We start from the raw sequence: 19,313 nt of genomic DNA, 5'->3' as shown, positions 1-19,313 counted from the left end.
GACATGCCTCATTTGCCGCAGAAGCTAAAGGAAGGGCCTAAAGGCCAAAGAAAACAGGAGGGTGGGAGAATGCCTACTTCCAACAGCCAGCTTCTGCTTTTCTGCTTGTGCACGAACAGGAGAGCTAAGAGAAATGGAAATGCACATGACTGGGAAGAGCGTTACAGTCAGAGAAAAATTGTCTTACAAAAGAATGGGAGACAGTAGAAGACCTGGAGCACAACTACAGAGGTCAAAGGTAGAATACCCTGGAAAAGCAGCAGCTTTTTAAGCTGGTATTTTTGGAGCTTAGAGGAAAGAGATGTGAAGGAGGAATAGGATGTTCTAGGGTGAAGTGACTAAAGGTAAAAATCTCAAATTAGTATGGGTAAGATTACCTCCAGGCCTGCTCTAGAGATAGGGGACCACACAAGTGACTACTGCCTCCGCTCTTCTTCAACCCCCTCTCTCTCAGAAGGGCCATAGGCCTAGTCTATGGCCACAAAGGACATCTGTGAGAGACACAGATACCCACACCTCTGAGCAACATTTCCTTTTTGTGAAATCACACGTGAGTACAAACTCTTGGTGTTTAATAGCACATATTTTTAGCCCTCGAGCTTATTTCTTGGCAGTACAGTTTAAGCAAACCTAGATGTTTTCATAACATCATGATTCAAATATATCCATAAAGCAAGCAACATTTTCAAATTGTTTTTGGCTAAGGTCATGTTTTGCAAACTTAAAATTGGTACCAAGTGAAGCTTACCTATTTTTTTTGGAATTTTCATCTTTTTCTCTTTTAACCCCAAAAATTCTCGTAATTAGAGCACTAAAAAGAAGGGTAGATGAATTTCTTACCTAAAGAAAAAAAGAAAAGAACATGTGGTTTTAAATTTAAAAAAAAAAAAAAATCGAAGGAATTTTTAATTTTTTTTTTAAATACAGACACTAATGTAGAAAAGAAAAACAGCTGAGTGAAGGACAGTGCATGCCTACTGTTCAGGAATTAAAAAAGAGAAACAAGGATTTCATAACATCTTTCCTCTCAGTCAAGATGGCACTAACAGAAAATCAGATTTTGGAGATGTCTATCTTTAACACAGGGGATGTATCTAGATTCTACTGGTTAAAAGGATTCTACCTTATGCATGGCAGATAATAAAATGTTCTACCTTCACATTCCATATGGAATACTCTCTTATTAAAAAGCAAAGTAACAGTGAGAATCAATGAAAATATACTTACAAGTTAGGAATACTGACTCAAAATGTAATAGCCAGATGTGTTCTTATCTAGAAGGCAATCTTTGTCTCTACTTTTTGTCAGCATCAGCACTTCACATTACAGAGGAAAATCCAAACAAAACCAAAAACTGTAAACAAAACCATGACTTTTTTTTCAAGTCTACAGTATTCTTTATTGTATCTTAAAGTACTGCATCATGTGACATTCCAGTAACTGCAGTACTATCATTTCCAAATGTAACCATAGCTTCACAGAAAAGCACCACTATAAATACTGTTACATCAGAAAAGCAAAATACAGAACTAACTTACTGCCCAAACAGGTGACATAAACCCTAGAATTGCAGCTTGTATTCCATCTGCAACATAAGGCATGATGTTTTCACCTAAACGTGTATCCCTAAACAGTGCCCGCAGGATATTTAAAGCATGAACCTGTGGAGGTAAGAGAAATACAGGAAAAAAATATAAATTCAACCAAAAATCTTAAACCTAATGCATGTTAATTACCATAACAACATGTGTTTAGTATGGAAAGGTGTAAATGTGCACATGGATTATTTTTGTTTCACAAGCATACTAAATACAGAACACTGTTAAAACTAATAAATTAAAATGCTACAGCAGAACGCACTGATAAAAACAATTATGGTTTAAAAATATATTTGTCTAATAAATACAGTGCAGGCATTACAAGAGAAGGCCAGCATTCTTTTTTCCTTAGCTTATCATGGCTGTAAAAATAACTTTCAAAGTTTAGAATCATCTTTTCCAACATTCTTGACATGCAATAGATACTGTGAGAAAAAATAAACTACAGCTCACAGGAGGACAGTATTAAGCTAAAACTGACAGCCAGGGTTGCTTTACCATATGGAGAATTTTCTGATATTTCTCTACTCTCTGCAGGGGAAGGTGGTAATCTGTGTAGCTTCACAGACTTTGACAAGGCTACATAAATTTCTACCAGCAGAAGATCTGGCAGAGTCATTAGAACACTGTTAATCTTTGTGTTTGGAAGTCCAAGCCACGTTTTGTTGACAATACATTTAAATATTTGATAACTGTATTTGAAAATAAAGATCTTGAATTTACAATTATTATGCATTCCAAAAATATATATTTAAGTTACAGAAGTTACTAATTGTGCTTTAAAATTAGTTTTCATATAGTATTTCTGCTACATAAAATATGGTTTATGCAACTCATTTGTTTAGTCTAAAAGTAAAAATAATGCTTGCTTGTTAATTTCCTTTTAAAGGTTGCTCATCCGCTTGTTTAACAAAACACTACAAACAGTAAACTGATCACATAAATTCAAAATGGATATGACTATATCTGTTACACTAGAAAAAACTACAAAGTTACATCCAACCCCCTTTAATATTTTATGCATTTGCCAATTCCAGCGATTCTATAACCTCTGCTTGTCAAAAGGTTTTAAAATCCAGCCATAGACAATAAAAACAAATTATTATTAAAAGCACTCATGATCTCCTTAATTGTTCAAAATAATGCAAACAATTTTTTTGACAATTGCCTTTTGATGAGATGCTGTATTTTACCTGTGGAATGACACTTGATGACTCATTCAAAGGTGCAGCCAAAGACAGCAATTCTTTCATGGTCATTTTCAGCAGATCTGCTTTGCTCTTCTTTGGTTCTGAAGCTAACAAAGCCTACAAAAAGTTAACAGAAAAACCCTGTTATTTCTAGCCAGTTTTGTTTACTGCTAGTTCTGCTCCAGGTTTCTGTATTCACCATAGTGCTGCCTAGCTTCTGACCATGACTGAAAAAAAGTTGCAAAAGCAAGTTTCAGTTTTAACTCTTAGTTTTGTTGAAGGCATTCTTAGCACTCAATGTTTAAGTTAGAAAACCGCTTCTGCACTATACCTCTGCCTACAGAGATTTCTTTGTATATAACAGAATATAATGTGATAATGTGATAATTTATATGTAATGTAAATAAAAAATAGTAATAGTAAAATAATGTAATAGTAATATATTAATGGTAATAAATAGTAAAATAATGTAATGTGATAATGTAAGTTATCACACACATAATCAGAGTATTTATTGCAACAAAAGTATCTGCCATATTATACATGCTTATATTTCCTACTATGGACAATTTTTTAGCTTAATAATATACGTATTTAAGATGACATGGCCTGGCTGAAGAATAAAACCTGTTTTTCAAAACAGGATAAAATAAGCAGCACATTTTTGAAAAGAGAAAAGAGATGCATCAACCTCCAAATAGCAACAGTTTAATGGCTGCCAACATATCCAGCTGAGACGAAAATACTCTAATTTAATCCTTCAGTTCAGGACTGGAGTTAAAACAGTCTCTCACTCTGTCCTAGCAGCTCCTGTCGAATTTGTCTGACTTAGCACAAACGGATAATCATAAATCACTTATTTCTAATAAAAATGATTATCCATTTGTGTTTTGGGACCCAGAGTCTGTTCAGCATCAGTTCAAACAAGTTATTTAATAGTACATTACATTGCTTAAAAACAACTGAACGGAAAAACTTCAAGCCAAATGAAGTATAGAGGTTAGGCAGATACCCAGATGGAGTCAATGTCATATTATCAGCGTCTTTAAGAACGGGAGAAACAGAGAGGGAAGAAAAAAATAGTATTTATGGAGTATAAAGCAAAGATTCCATAACCTAAGAACACCGAAGCTGTAAGTAGCATTTTCCCACCATTTCCTCACCCCTTAATTGGAGCTGTACCTCTGTACAGCTAGGTAGTCATATTTCTATTTTAAATAGGTCATTTAATATGTTCATAACCTTAAAATTACATATTATCATTAAAACAGATGTGTTCTACTAAAACAAGAATAAATGTCACAGGAAGCAGATGGCAAACAGACCACAATGAGTCTTGATTTTATGCATTAATAAAATAACCTTATTACAGTACTGTTAGCATATGCATTACAATTTATATTTTTATTATCTAAATGCAACATGCTATTTAAGGCTTAATTCGTTTTACTGAGTACTACAGACACATTCAGAACTACTGGCAAAGAGCTCCACCAACTTTCCTTACAATAAAATTATAGTTCAGAAATAAACGACTTCAGACTAACCCCAATGTTCACTTCAAACCTTCTCATTAATTGCCTAGATTAACTTCATACTCTTCCAGAGCTGTCAGAACCGAGGCATGTGACCTATTTATCCTAACAGCTATGGCAGAATGGAAGCTTTGCCATATGGACTCAGCAATGTAGGCCAACTGCAGACTACACAAATGTTTTCTGCAGTGGAATACTGTTGGGTCCACCTAGTTCTTACATTGAACAGCGTTAGGTTTTACATGAAAAATTGATTCAAAGACATTTGTTCTTTCACATTCTAAGGATTAAAGCTGGCTACTGCCCACTGGATTCAAACTTTGTGGTGTGAATGGGGAAACCAGCAGACATGAAGTCACCAAATCTATTTTGCAGAAACTTTGCAGATATAAAAGGGAAAATCTTTAACCACTGAAGTTTAAAAGGAAAAACCATCCCTAAAACCAATGCTCTGTTTGTGATCTCTGCTATGTAGTGCGCACACATCTAGCAAAGCCAGGAGTAGGCTGTGACTGACAGAAGAGAGGTCAGACAGAAGCAGGCTGCCTCAACTTTCTCAGGGCAAACGCGAAGTGGAAAACAAGCAAGACGGATTACTCTGGCAGTGAGAGCTTGCTCCCAGCAGTCCCTCACATTCTTGGAACATGCCTGAGAATATGCTTCAGCGAGTGGAGAAAGTTACAAATCACGTAGTTATCTTGGATTTCTGTCTTAGAAAACTGGCTGAAAACTAAGATCGTGAAGGTTAATTTAGAGGAGAACAATCGTGTCTACTTTAATGAAACAAAGGAATGGAAAGAGGTAAGTGTTGAGATTTCCATGTCACATCAACCAGTAGTGACTGACATCACTTGATCCTGCTTCACAACAGTTGAGAGGACTTCCCTAGTTTTTTTGTAGTATTTTCTAGGCCACCATTTTACAATTCAATAGTTTTCTCTTCGTATTTTAGCACCCGACCACTTCACATGCAAGATGCACAGAGCTACATGGTAACAAAGCTTTACTTAATCTTTGAATTAATTTATTAATTTGCAGGGATTATTACAGTAGTCACACTGAGCCTGCAGCTCTGTCTTTAGAAATGCTTCTGAATCAACAACAAGCTGAAAATCTGTGCAGTCTTACGAGTCCATAGGATTGTTAAACAGCATCAAACATGGCTTAATTACATTTGGCTTCCTGATTGCACAAAGACTACCAAAATCTGCAGATAAAACAAAGTAATTGCCCCAAAGGGGGGCGAAGTACAAAATATATATACATACTAACCAGAAAGGGCATTAAAAAAAAAAATGTATCAAATCAGGCACAATAATATCATTTGGTACCTGAATGTAGAACGGAATTCCCGCACTACGTCTGGTTGCACATAACGTCGATGAAGGATCACAGGATTTGATTTCTTCCAACACACAGCTTAGCCACTGCTCTGGCATCTTGCGCAGACTCCTACTGTTGCATCTACATGAAACAAACAAGAAACATGAAACAAATAAATAAGAAACTAGGACAGAGTCAATGCTGTTAATGACCTTAAGAAACAGTTCCCTCTAAATGTAAACATCTCCAAGCACACATGCAGAATTTTTAAGAAATATGATAAACTTCAAAAGGAATTTTACTTTTTTTTTTTTTTTTTCCACTGTTAATACAAATTATGTTAAGCCTTCTTGTTAAGTGACACTGGGAAAAGGTATTTCACTAGACAAACATCAGGACTCTGTCATTCAGCAGTGCAACACTTCTCTTCAACCAAAACTATTATCCTACTCTGGAGAAGAAAACAAAGACATACACATCAGTTACTGTGTAGGAAAAGACACTTCAAAAAGTCCTGTCCTTTTTGTCACATGGTAGCTGATGTATGACCCTTACATTAACTAGTACATACAACTGTTATTAATAACCATACACAACAAAATCAAAGCCTTGCAGAGTAAGAATGGCTTGTGGAAATACCCCTGCAAACCTCAGAGCAGTGAACGGAATAAAAAACAAGACATAATATTCTGTTTACAATATTGAGTCAGTCAAACTTTTCTTAAAGCACCTAAATTGCTCTCCTGTCATGGAATACTTCTCTGCAGTTACAGAACTGGACGCTACCTGAAAACAAAGGACTTTCAAGGACAAGGAAAACTCTCAAGTCTACTTCAATTCCTCACTCTGCCCAGTTCAATGAAATGCAGTATATTCAGTGTGAAAGAGCAGCTCATTAATCTTCCATCAATGTTCCAAAAGGATCATTCATAGGTACAAAAATTTCTATTAACAGGACACATCACTCAGAACAGCTAAAAAAAAAATTAATCACTGTGGGCAATATAACTGCAATTAACTGCATAGGGCTTGCCAAAAAATGTAAGCTATAATTAAATTCATTATCAAGCAGTGAGACCTCACAGTATGGCCACAGTCTAGTCTTCTGCCTATGTGTTGGTAATAGAGAATGAAATGCTTAAATACAGCAGGTAAGGATGTGAATACCAAAACTGAACATGAGGTCTAAATCTTATACCTTCTTTCCTTACCCTCCTCTTATTACACTTCTTTGCTTCCCACAAAGCAAGAATTTAGGACAGCTAAAACCCTGATATGGGACCATAAATGAAGCTTTCATCCGTAGTGTGAACCTCCTTTGCTTCCTTTACAAAAAAAAAAAAAAGGGAAAAATTAATAATGCTCAAAATGGAGGTCACAGAAGCACCAGATAGATCAGCAGAAGCCACAGCAGATTTTTTGCTCTCCAGTAATTTCCTTAGGATTTCCATCATAGGTTTTTCACCCAGCTGACAGGCCTCCCCATTTTCTAGGGGCAGCACCTCTCTATTAAAACTGTTGCCAGGATGTGAACCATCAGTACAAAAAGCAAGAGAAACCTGGCTTTGCAATAGGTATGCCACCTAGTACAAGAGCATAAAAGGCCACTTCCTTCCCCAAGCCTGTGACAGAAGCAATTAAATTAACACCTTCCTCTGAAAACTAAGGGTCAGTTTTTGTTCCTTTTCCTTCCTCCGTTATTTTCCTCGTTATTTTAACCTTGTATTCCTTTGCTAGCTTTGGATTCAAAAGCAGGATTCAACTCTAGGGCTGAGAACAAACCAATCTTCTAGGGAGCTTCTCCATGGGTCTCTCCAGCTAGGCTGTGCTTTACAGCTCTTCACCCAAGCCAACACACCCCACAAAACCTGCTGCTTCTGCTTACGCCTGCGGCTGGTCCTGCCTCCCGAGCTGGGCAGAAGTTGAATGTCTTTGTTCAGTCATGCCAAGATCAGTGCTAATCTCTGCAGCATGTTATCGCAGCATTAAAACAAACATTCCAGGACGCGTGTTCACATCTGCTGTGGCGCAGAAGAGCACAAAATAAAGCACAAAGGAAATATTTAAAAGTTGCTACACAGCATACTGAATATTTTATACTTCAGTAAACCGAGGGGTTTTTCCCCCTTCGGTAGTAGCATAAAGAAGAAAAATATACTGAAATCCACTAAACTCTGGACTCCCTTAGATCTGTATTGCTTTGATCTTGCCACAAGTAATTCTACCTTGTTCAGTAACCCACCAAAGCCCAATTCCATAAAGTATTTTTTTTTATTTTAATGTGGAAGTATTATTACTTTAAAGTTAAAAAATAAAAAATAAAAATTGGAGACTATTGACTTTGCAATGGAGGAGACTACTCCCTTCAACTTGGCAGCTATATCTCCTTATGGTCTGGCAAGAAGAGTATCGCCTGAAGAAGCAGGTGGCCCTACATTTTAAGGATAATGAAGCTTTACAATGTAAAAATTGTGATCAAAAGCTGAAGTGTCGTTTTCCAGAACAAAATAGTGACTTTTTATTTCTAGATCAAGCAAGTGATGTTGGTAATTAAATTATTACACAGTAACTTGATATATAAGTTACTTAAGATGCAGCAAGGGAAGTATTTTTCCACAAATTTCTGTCTGTCTGTCTTCCGGTTATAAAAATTTCATACATGCCCAAAACAGTTTCTGTGGTCAGTTTCAATGACTCCAAAAAGCCTGGCAATTCAAAGTTAAAGCTAAACCCCTCTCCCTAGCTCCTATGGCTGTACTTTCTCTTATCCAAAATTAATGGTGTGTTAAGAACAAAGGGTCAAGCTTGGATCTGGCTTTCCTGGATGTTGGCGGTTTGTGGCATAAACTTCACATAAGCAGAAGCATTTTCTACACGGGTACATCCAGAATTCACTGTTTCCAATCACTGTAATCTATGCCTCTCTGGGGAAAAGGGGGGGGGGGATTTCTTTCATCATTTTTCTCTTTTAGCAGAGCTGTACTATTATTTTTCCATATATGTGAGGTGATTTCTATTCTTCATAGACCTAGTCTCCATACTGCCCTTCTCAGACAAACAAGGAGGCAAGAATCTAGAGCATCAGGAACAGGAGTGTTCAAGGTGTAAACCAGCCTAGAGAAAGTCTGCTTTTAAGAACAGCTCCTCTCAAGCTATGGAGTCCGTCCATTTGCATCCTCCCTTTCATAGCACCTGCTCTAAAGGAAGCAAAAGTTTCTAAGTGATACAGCTGCACTCACAAAGCTGCTGTTTCAGGGCTTCTCTAGCACTAATGCTGAGCAGAGAGAACCTTGCATAACCTCCAAAATCTCAGAAAGACAGTATCATTAGCCCAGGCTCGCTCTTTCACCAAGCACAGAGGAAAAGAAACAGTGAAATATATGAACAGAGAGTTAAAAATTAATATGCCTTTGAACTGAGCAGTGCCTTACTATTATATATTGCATTTCATGATATACTGGACGTTCACTGAGTTCAATTTAAGCTCTGTTTCTTTACAAATGATCAAAATCCATTACTCCTGAATAAGCATATTGTGCTGCATGGTGTAATTCTTCCCATACCTTCCCTCTGGTAACTTCAGTGAAGCAAAGCAGCACAGGCAGTTATGCAACACCATACTTTTGAGATTTCCATGAATTCTTTGTTCTACTTGATCTCGCAGAAAAGCTCCCCCCAATAAAATAAAGTCGAAACAGACAAAACAACATTTACAACAAAGAAGTGCTGAGGGTATTCACGTGGGTTCTTACAGACCCAAACAGATGCCAGATGTCTTCCAGGATAGTTTGCCTACCTACCAGGTTACTGGGCCAAATGAGCACCTGTAATTTCTCAGGGCCTATGACAGGCTCTCTGAAAGAAGACTGCTCGGATCCTTGATATGAATGCTGCTGATCTTGTAATTGTACAGCCTTCAGAAGGTGGACAGACAATATTAAGCAGGCTAAACAGAAGGAGCATCACACCAGTAGAAGGAATGTGAACAGAGAAAGTGAAGAATGGGAACTGACATATTTTGAACAGCCTCAGCAATTTATATCCAAATGAATGTCAGCACAGAGGTCAGATTTCATCAGGTTCCTAAGAAATCTCTGTGCAGGAATGATTTTTCTTTGACCACTAACTCAGACAAGCCTGAATATCACTGCTCTGTCTAGAGACTCTACTCTTGGTTGTTCTAACAACTGATATTTAGGGACTATAGAGTTAAAGATGGCAAATATTCCAGAAAATAGTTTTAAGCAAATGTTTGGCTATTGAAATGAAGCACCATGTTTATCTCCAGTTGTTCCTAGAAGCATGGGAAGGGGGTCTACCAATCCTCATGCTAGATTTTTTCGCTGGGTCTTAACTAAAGAAAAATTTAAAAAGTGTCAACGATGCTTCTGCAGGTCTTCAGTTCAACTCTGTTCAACTCTGTTCAGCAGGACATCATATTTAAGCTGTGTACAACTAGCAGCTGCCTCCGACAAAGGTTTCCTCCTCCAGTATTTGTGGATGCAACAGTAAATTAGTAGAGATTCCGGTACCTAAGCTTCAAGACTGTCAGCTACGTAGAGATGTAGGCCAGCTCATATTTATCTGCAGAACAGAGCCTCCCAGCTCCAACAGGATAAATGGAAAGACTCCAGGACTTTCAACAGACCTACAGCACAACTGCATTCGCTGCACGACTCAGCTCACCCACTTCAGAGAAGAGGCTTTGACCCGAATCCCTTGTGTCCCAGGAGTACCAAGCCAAAGAATTACTGGCTATTCTGAAATTAGCCTTTTCTTCTTCTTTATTTTAAACACAAATACTTAAGACCGCTATTTCCTGGCAAATACCTTATTTTATTAAAAGAAATACATTTCTACAGAGCTACTCTCTCATTCTTACAAAATTGATTTTTCCAAAGTAATATTTACTTGTTCCACTTGAAATATCATAACTTTTTAAATACTAAGCAGTACGCATTATCAAAAGACTGTTTTGGAAAACTGATAATTCGGAAGAGGAAAATTACTTAAATCATAACCTTTCACTGATGATACATGCACACTGCTTAATGTTTCAGTAACTCACAAAGAAGCAGAGTTATCTTGAGCTTGGCACTTCATTTTACAGCATCATATAAAGCTGCCCTTAAGTCGACTGTGCTTCATTAAATACAATAGCACAAAAGGGGAGAGGGAGCTAACATCATCTCTAGCTTGTCACTGTAAACCTACAATTTGTCAGTGAGAAAATACCAGGAACTTGACTGAAGTTCAGTTGCCTGAGCTTTTACAGAAATTAAAAAAAAAAAAAATCAAAGAAAAGCAATTTTCTGCCATGTGCAGGGTCTGCTATAGGCTCAGAGCACATTTCATAATGTTTTCCAGCATTTCCTTTTTAGTTTGCCTTTCCTACAGAGTCTGCTCTAGGTCCTGCACGTTGACTGTGATTAGACTAGTGGGACTGTACCTGTTTGGCTCACTGCCTTCTTCCTCTCAAAACTGCTCTGGTAGTAAAGGGGGAGAGGGAAGAGTTATTTTTTTTCCCCAGTATTACTCTAATGGCCAGCCTCTTCAATCTGATAGGAGGAATAAATCCACTGAAACAGAAGTAGACTTTAAAACTTAATCATGTAATTTTCACATCAATACATGCTTGTATTCACACGCAACATACCTCGGGATAACATCCTTCATTATTCAGCAACTATTTCTATGCATTCCATACTGTTAAGAGCTTACTTTATTTGGAATGCTGTATTCATTTAATAAGCATTCAAGGAAATGCTACCTGACATGAAAATACCAACTCATGGCACAACAGATTTCAATTTGTCACTATGTATGTACAGAGAAGGCCAGTGTCTTAACTTGATAATGTTTTGTTACCTGAACTTCTCTCTGCCTTGGGGAAAAAAGCAAGTTTCACACATGAAACCAAGTTTAGCTAACAATACTGAACGTCTTCAATTAAATTATGTCATAAGTCTGCATGAGAAACCCTGAAAAGAAGGAATGTTTTTTGCTGCTGGAATGAGCATTGTTTTTTTTCCCCACTCCTGAATCAACATCAGATTCAGACTGAACAAAACAGTGCGTAACGTTCCGTTTCATCTAGAACCAGCAGTCAGAAATACACGCCAGACAGCAAACAATGCTTTGTAATCAACCTGGAAAATTATAAGTATAAAACATCTGTTCCATATTCCATTCAAATTAGGTTCACTAATTGATGTGAAAATCCAATCATTTCTCTAGAAAGGTGCCTAGATAAATGGAAGTATCTCAACTGTTGGCCATATTTCCAGTAACTACCTTGGCACGTCTTGCCTCGCTCCCTGCAGGATCTGCTCTCTCAATACTCACAGTACAGAACAGAGGAAATCTCTAGACCAGCAGCAAAGTTAACTGGGGGTCAGCCACAAAGTGCCACTGGGCAATCACCTGGTGCATTACCTTGAAGCTTCCTCAAATATGTCTTCACAGTATAGAAAAAAAACACATCTACACAAACAACCTATATTGATATAAGAAGCTAAGCAAAACCAGTATTGTATCTCAGTAATTATTTTCTTTTTAAGTAAATAAGCAAATATTAACCAAGATTGTGTGGGCTCTCAACAAACTAACTACACAGACCAATTTAAAACGAGAGATTGCTCCTCAGAGATCGCTAGCACATAAAAGGAAATGTCATACCTTCTACAGATAACGTCACCCAGAACCATGGGTTATCTCATTGGTATAACAAAATGAAGGCCATAATGTGTAGAACACCTCTTCCTGTAGCAGTGCTACTAGCTAAGCAGTTACCCCATTGGCATGCTCCTGCTAGAGCCCATACTCTAATTTCTCTTTGGGAAACTGTCTCAGGCGCACAGTGAAGCTGGGCAGGCTGCTGTTCTGTTGGTGTTTAAACCACCAAAACTGTTTCCATCACCAGATTTTGACAAAATTTGACTGGTCTTTCCAAAAACTACATTAAAAAATAACCAAACCCACAAAGTCATTAGAGAATTTGATTCATCTTATTAAACATATAGATAGATATAAATAAAATATGCTGCAAAGTAACATTACCAATACTTGTATTTATTCTGGAAAATAGGTAACTAAGCACGTAGTGGAAATTCACATGCACCCTTGCCTAGATCTCAGGAAAGTTCTGCTTATTTTGTTCTTCTAGGAAAGCATAAAATTACAAGGGGAAGGAAAAAAATTGAAAGATTGCATATCGCATCTTGTGATGCACTGCCAGGTAGTCTTCCAAATGTCAATATACACAACTCATCCAATGACAAGTAATAAAAGTTTCCAGGAAAACTTCCTGGCTGAAAACAAAACGTCTGGCATTCATTTTCAGGAAGAGCAGAAGAAGGAGGAGCCTTGGGGGAGAATTCTACACTCCTACTTTCCCCAAGAGCTTTTGAGAGTTGTTCTGTAAATTCACACTCCAGAAAAGGAGAAAAATGCTACAGGCATAAAATGTCTGTGTGTTCTTTCAATGCCTAAGCACCATCTTTGGCCATAAGTAACACTATCCAAAGACACAGACATCATGTAAATAATGTCACAGTTGTGCCTACACCAAACTCAAACAAAATCCACATGAAATCAAGGACCTGTTTGCACAGCCAATTTCAAGACTGATGACACCGTTTGGTAAATTATATCGAAAGCATAATGATAAGTTAATACATAATAAATTGCCCATCTTTTACCTGGAAAGCATTTCTGTAAGTTGCACAAATCCAGCATATGCCAATTCAAATGCACCCCTGTGCCTTGACTGCAGTAGGTGGTGTTTAAAGTAGTCCCCAATATTTTTAACCTTTAAAAAAAAAAAAAAAAGTTACTTAGAATTGGAAATAGACAAATTATTTACACATTCAAGATACTTCTACAACTAAGACCAGGAATTCTTCCTGACTGAAAAGGCCAATGGCAAAAGTAAAAAGCAATCAGAAGACCTCTTGTAAAAAACACTTAGAAGATTACAAAGATTACATTCAGTTCTTCAGGTTAAAGGCAAGCGTCATGTCCTTTGAAAACTAAAAAAATAAAGGGATATAAAATTAGCTGTGTCCATGAGGAGCACATTAAGATTTTAAAAAAAGAATGGGACAACCCTGATTTTCAGAGGAAGCGTTCTGAATCCTTATTTGCCTTCACTCTTAACCTAAAATCCCAAAGAAAATCAGCACTACATTCTAACAGCAGAAACTACTCCATCAAGACACCAAGTTCTTAAAGCTGGTTGGAAGCTTACAATGCCACATAAACTCATTCTACAAAAAAGATTCTAATTTGCATAAACTTCCAAGTTCTAAATCAAACTTCCAATTTCATTTGTTTAAAATACGAAACGCATTTCATTACTTTATGCAAAATTTTCTTCAGGAGCATTTCCTGTAAGTTCTTCAGCAAGCAGTTCTTCAAAACTTTTATATAAAAACCAAGTATAAAACCATTTCAAGCTTCTTATTAAATTCTTCTTACTCTCTTAGTTATACTTTAATAGCCTGACAAGTAATTAAGGCACCAGAGGAGTTAATGTCATACCTAGCTGTATATGGTTTTCGACCCTACTGTTAGTTCATATTATCCAAACAATGAGAGTGCAATAGTTTGAAAAAAATGGGTGAAAGGAAAATATACTACTTCCTGCAGCTAAAGCTGACCTAATATAAACCAAACAGTAATTGGAAATATTTGAGCTTGAACAGTTATTTATCTGAGCGGACTTTAAGCTATTTAATGTATCTGTGGGGTTTCAGCTTTCTAGCCCAAAAGCAGGAGTGCCTTTTTTCAGAAGCAACTGACCCACAGACAGACCAACTCTCCAGCTGTATAAACAAAACCTAACCAAGAAAGCCATACACATGCAAATCAAATCACTGCCCTGCTCTACCACCACCCTTTCTTTTTTTTAGAAGAGCATGGGATTTTTTTGTCACATAACTTTCAACTTTGCTATTTACATTTCTGAGCTTTTTGCAACAGCTACAATGACTAGAAGCTTACATCAAATTGAACTCTGAGGTATTCACTTTCATTCATATACTAGAGGTTGAAGAAAAAACTGCCCTAACTCCGTTTTCACAAATGACATAGGAACTTGCCTCAGGATCAGTGCTAAGTACGTGTTCTTATCTAACAGCATCCCTAAGCGCGGCATTTCTACTCCTCTAGGACCGAACACATAGCTAGAGTAGCTGGAAGCTGGAGTAGCTTCCCTGCATCATAAAACCCGTTCTCCAAATGCCAGGATGGAGAACAAATCAAGGAATTCATGTTCTCCTCATCAGCATGAAGATACAGCAACTGTACAAAAGAGTGACTGTAGCAATGAACACTCCAGTTTAACATAAAATACACAGGTATGGAGTGGGGAGCAAATATCTTAAATATATTTGATCACCTTGACCAAATAGTGGGAGTATGACAGGCTGGTCTTAGTAACATAAGAACTGAAATTTACAGGGCCACGCTTGCTGTTGAAACCAGAAGTCTCTGTATTCAAGACACGTATTTGGTACAACAGATTCTCAAAGTGCTTTGGGAAATGGTTGGTACATTCATGCCTCTCTATCTTAACAGATATCACTAACTGGTACTACATTCTAGGGAATATTTTTCCAAAATCTTAGAAGAGGATGACTTTAAACCCACAATGGAGTGTGAAGAAACCTCACAGAAACAACCTGTAGCTGATGAACTACTGCCAACCACACTCAACTCTGCTTGAGACATTACATTAACAACTGGAGAGAAGCTGGCTTTTGGTGTGGGTTTTTTGTTCCTTGTTGGCTTTAAACAAAAACAAACAAACAAACTTGTTCCTTGTAGAACAAACTCTGAAGCAACAATGGGAGCCACACGTGCACTGGCTGCGCACATACATAACAAGTGCAGAGCTCTGCCAATTCTGAAAGTCTTCTGCATGTGTCAGGGCTCCAGCACAAGGCTCACATCAGCCACCTCTGATGGTCAGGGCTAACACAAGCAGAACCCCTGGCACTGGGACAGTACCAAGCCTTTACTTCTGTCATCTGCTTCCTTTCACTTTGGTACACAGTACTGGAAAGCTTATCTCCCAAAATTATCTTCAAACTTTCCTTGGAAATAAATAGGAGTTTGAGGAAGAGCTCCAAGTTCCTCCAGGCTTTGAGCACTGTCTCATGATGTGCACATCACGTGTTGTCATGGGACAACATCAGACTCTTTGCTGGGTATCACTCGGTTAATTACTTGGTTGCTACTTGGACTTGTTGTCTACGGAAGACTGTTTGTATTAATTATCCTGACAGGCCAAGCCTTAAGTTTGACATTACCCATTTCTGGGCGAGATGGAGAATAAAAGACAGAGCACGTATTTGAATGGAGAGATTCCTCCAGATATACTATGCATGTCCGATGTCTGTTTGTAAAGGCAAAGCAGTCATGCCAACAGGAGCTAGGCTTTGACAACTGCCAGGTTATATGCAGAATTTCTAGGCTCCTTCGTACACACACCTCCACAACGAGCAGCTGAAAATGTTGTGCAGAGTCTGCGCAGCGTGGCACTGGAATGCCATGCAAACCCAATCGGTTCCCCTAAATACAAGGAAAGTGCAGATTTGATATCGTCCCACCTCCTAGTAGCAAAGGTTGCATTGTGCCATTTCTTAACATGGACCAGCAATGAAAAGCATTCTTTTCTCATTTGCTTGCTCAGTTAGAAAGGGAAAGTGTATGTGCAAATTCAAGATGTAATGTAATCTTCTTTGTGAATAAATTGTGACAGGAACAGCGAATCCCGTAAGGTACAATTTAACGCAATTACTGACCTAGACAAGAAGAAAGGTACAAGACTAGGAAGGGAAGTTTTGCAGCAGGATTTCTCAACACCTACTTCGCCCTCACTAAACGCAGAGGCTTTTACTCCAGTTGCTTGGAGCAATAGGATCCAGGATTTCTCCTGAGTTTGACCACTTGGTGTTTTTAAATCTCTAGACACTTACAGAACAAAGAAAAAGATGGGCAACTGTAAAGGAAAGCTGAATGTGGATTAGATATCAAAATCCAACTCATTTAATCTCTCAGCACTGAAAAAATAAGCGCTTCATGGAAGTCTCAAGCCACAGCAGTTCTGGTACTGGCGTTTCTACTCATTTATGATGAAATTATGGTTTTTGTCCAATAATGTAACGCCACTTACAAAAAGTACAGTGAAAATGGCCATATCTTTTCCTCTAATACTTGTTTTACATACAGCCAAACAGTTATTTCCTTACTAGCCTGAGGAAAATCAGAATTTCAAACTGATTTCTTATCAAGTAACATTATTCAAATTAGAGCGCAGATGATGTTTCTACAGGAAGATGTCAGAAGCACAAAGAATCCAATGAGGTAGCTATACGAAAAGAGGATATACTGCTTAATACCACAGCATTTCTGAAAAGGCAACTGCTCACGTCTGTTTTCTACATAAAGATGAAGATGCTACAAGTTAGAGCTGATTCATGCTAAAATAGCAATTCCTGTTTGACTTGGAGCAGATTAAGGAACACAGTGGTGCAAACACTGCTCTCATCTACCCTCCAGATCTCTGCAACAATACAAGCACAGCTGTTAACCAGATGAAAACACAGGGGCTAGAGACAATGCAAGGATAAAGATACTGATGTTATTTCCATGGCACTGCAACATGAGATAACATAAGAAATAAGACCTGCTGTACACTATTATTTTATGATAGAAAGTAGTAACACCTAGGGGAAAACTATTTACTTTGTCTTGGAGAAAAAAAAAAAAAAAGAAGTTAAAACGTAGTATGTCTCGCAAATTTCCATCTTCCATGTAGATGGACTGATTTTGTCAAAACCATGTGGAAATGAAAAGATCATCAATTAAAAACAGAAATTTAATAAACAGAAAATATTTCCCAAATAAATGCCTGTGGTAATCTAATTTCTTGTAAACACTGCACTCAACATTCTGCAAGAGACCCAGATGGCATATTAACATTTCTGATCTCTGAAATCAAAAACATTGGAGGAAAAAGAGAGTCACATTACACACAAATTATCCATAATTCAATCTCCTATGTAAGACAAGACTAGGACTAGTCAGCGTATTTCTCGTTCAGAATTATTGATTATGAAGTTCAATTAATGAAGAGCTTTAAGCAAATTACCAACATCTACAGTTCAAAATGAAATAGAAGACTGTTTAAAAATCAAGTCTGTTTAGAAGATTTTTTTATCAATTCCATAAAAACATATTTATAATTCATATCTGTATCTATATAAAATAAAATTATTTTCCTGAATATAATATACAACCCGTAAATAACCCCAAACAATTAGAATGTTTCTTGAGGAGTTTGTTAGCTATATATAATAACTTCTTCATTTATTTGTTGCTATGGTATGATGCCTTCTGAATACCATTTTATCCCCCAAAAAACAAACCGTTAACCATGCACGTGACAATTACAATGCTTTTTTTTTTTCCCCATATTGAAGATAGGTTTATTTAAACAAATAGTTTTTTTGAAAACTCTTTTTTCCCAACCAACAATATGAAGATTTTTTTATTTAATGAAAAGTACTTCCCTACCTGGTCTACAGTAATCAACCCGTCTGAAGGTTCAGATGCAGCCTGTGTAGGCAAAAGCTTACACAGTGTCCCTAACAGCAGAGAGACTTCCTTCATGCTTCTCCAGCAACATACAAGAACCATTTGAGCTGTGACGTCACACATTTGCCTTTCTTTACCTTAAAAATAAAAATCAGCAAATGCAATAGTGTAACTTAAGGTTCTCAGGCACAAACAGTTGACTATGAAACAATTCTAAACTTGGTAGACCAAAAGATCAGTCAGTTCTGTTAACCCTAATTACTTCCCTTCTTGGAATGATGACTGTACTTAATTCTGCTTAGAAAGCACAGCAGTATACACCTTTACTACTGTTTTAAAGAGTACAGGTCTTTTGGTCAACATCAACATTCAACTGCACATTGAACTCCACAAACATCAACAGCTTTGTAGCCAGGCTCCAACAAATTTCTGCATCAATCATCAGTCCATCACTCACTATCTGTTATTTGTGTTTGGGTTTTTGTTTTTTAAAAAACTCTGATGTCCCCATACTCATAGACCACACAAATTCATTTTTCTTTAATGCAACACCACCATCTAGTGGCCATTATGTGATTTTAACATATTTACAGACACACAAAACAAAACACATGGCCCAACCAAAACTATTTTGTACACAGGAAAAAGATGTGAGGAAAGAAAGATCAAATATTTGTTTTTAAAACTTAAAAAGCTCATATAAATTATTACATTTTAAATGAACAGATATTCCCCAAGTTTATGCAGGCATACAAGGAATATACTGCAGTCTGAAATTCAACAGCAGAAACAGAGGAATCGTACAGCTGCTATTTATTACTGCTTGTCTGCTTTATCGAACATTTTACCACTGGAATATTTCAAACAGAAGCTTCTGCTTATATGATCCCACGCAACAAGTTTTATTGCATGAATATATTCCCCACTAGTCTTGTGTACACTGGAGACCAAAATCACACTAACACCTTTCAACAAGAAATGTGTTAAAGCGTTGCTTGATAGAAAAGGTGTTGAAGATTACCTGGCCAGTGCAGTTCGGGCAATAGAGTCTAGGCCAGTACCAA

The 19,313-nt window shown here is 37.3% G+C and overlaps 1 protein-coding gene across 7 annotated transcripts in view; it reads right to left on the bottom strand.

Moving 5' to 3' along the window:
• THADA (THADA armadillo repeat containing) overlaps positions 1-19,313 on the bottom strand; it is a 165,065-nt gene that overhangs the window by 123,582 nt on the left and 22,170 nt on the right. For all 7 annotated transcript variants that reach the window (XM_068676704.1, XM_068676706.1, XM_068676709.1 and 4 more), the window contains 6 exons: positions 18,229-18,386; positions 13,347-13,456; positions 5,655-5,787; positions 2,792-2,905; positions 1,539-1,661; positions 749-840 (listed from right to left, as the gene is read on the bottom strand). In XM_068676704.1, the coding sequence (XP_068532805.1) occupies positions 749-840; positions 1,539-1,661; positions 2,792-2,905; positions 5,655-5,787; positions 13,347-13,456; positions 18,229-18,386 (730 nt within the window). The remainder of the gene's footprint in view (positions 1-748; positions 841-1,538; positions 1,662-2,791; positions 2,906-5,654; positions 5,788-13,346; positions 13,457-18,228; positions 18,387-19,313) is intronic.

Source organism: Anas acuta, chromosome 3 (assembly GCF_963932015.1).
Source record: "Anas acuta chromosome 3, bAnaAcu1.1, whole genome shotgun sequence".
Lineage (NCBI taxonomy): Eukaryota > Metazoa > Chordata > Aves > Anseriformes > Anatidae > Anas > Anas acuta.
This window is presented reverse-complemented; position numbering and strand designations above follow the sequence as displayed.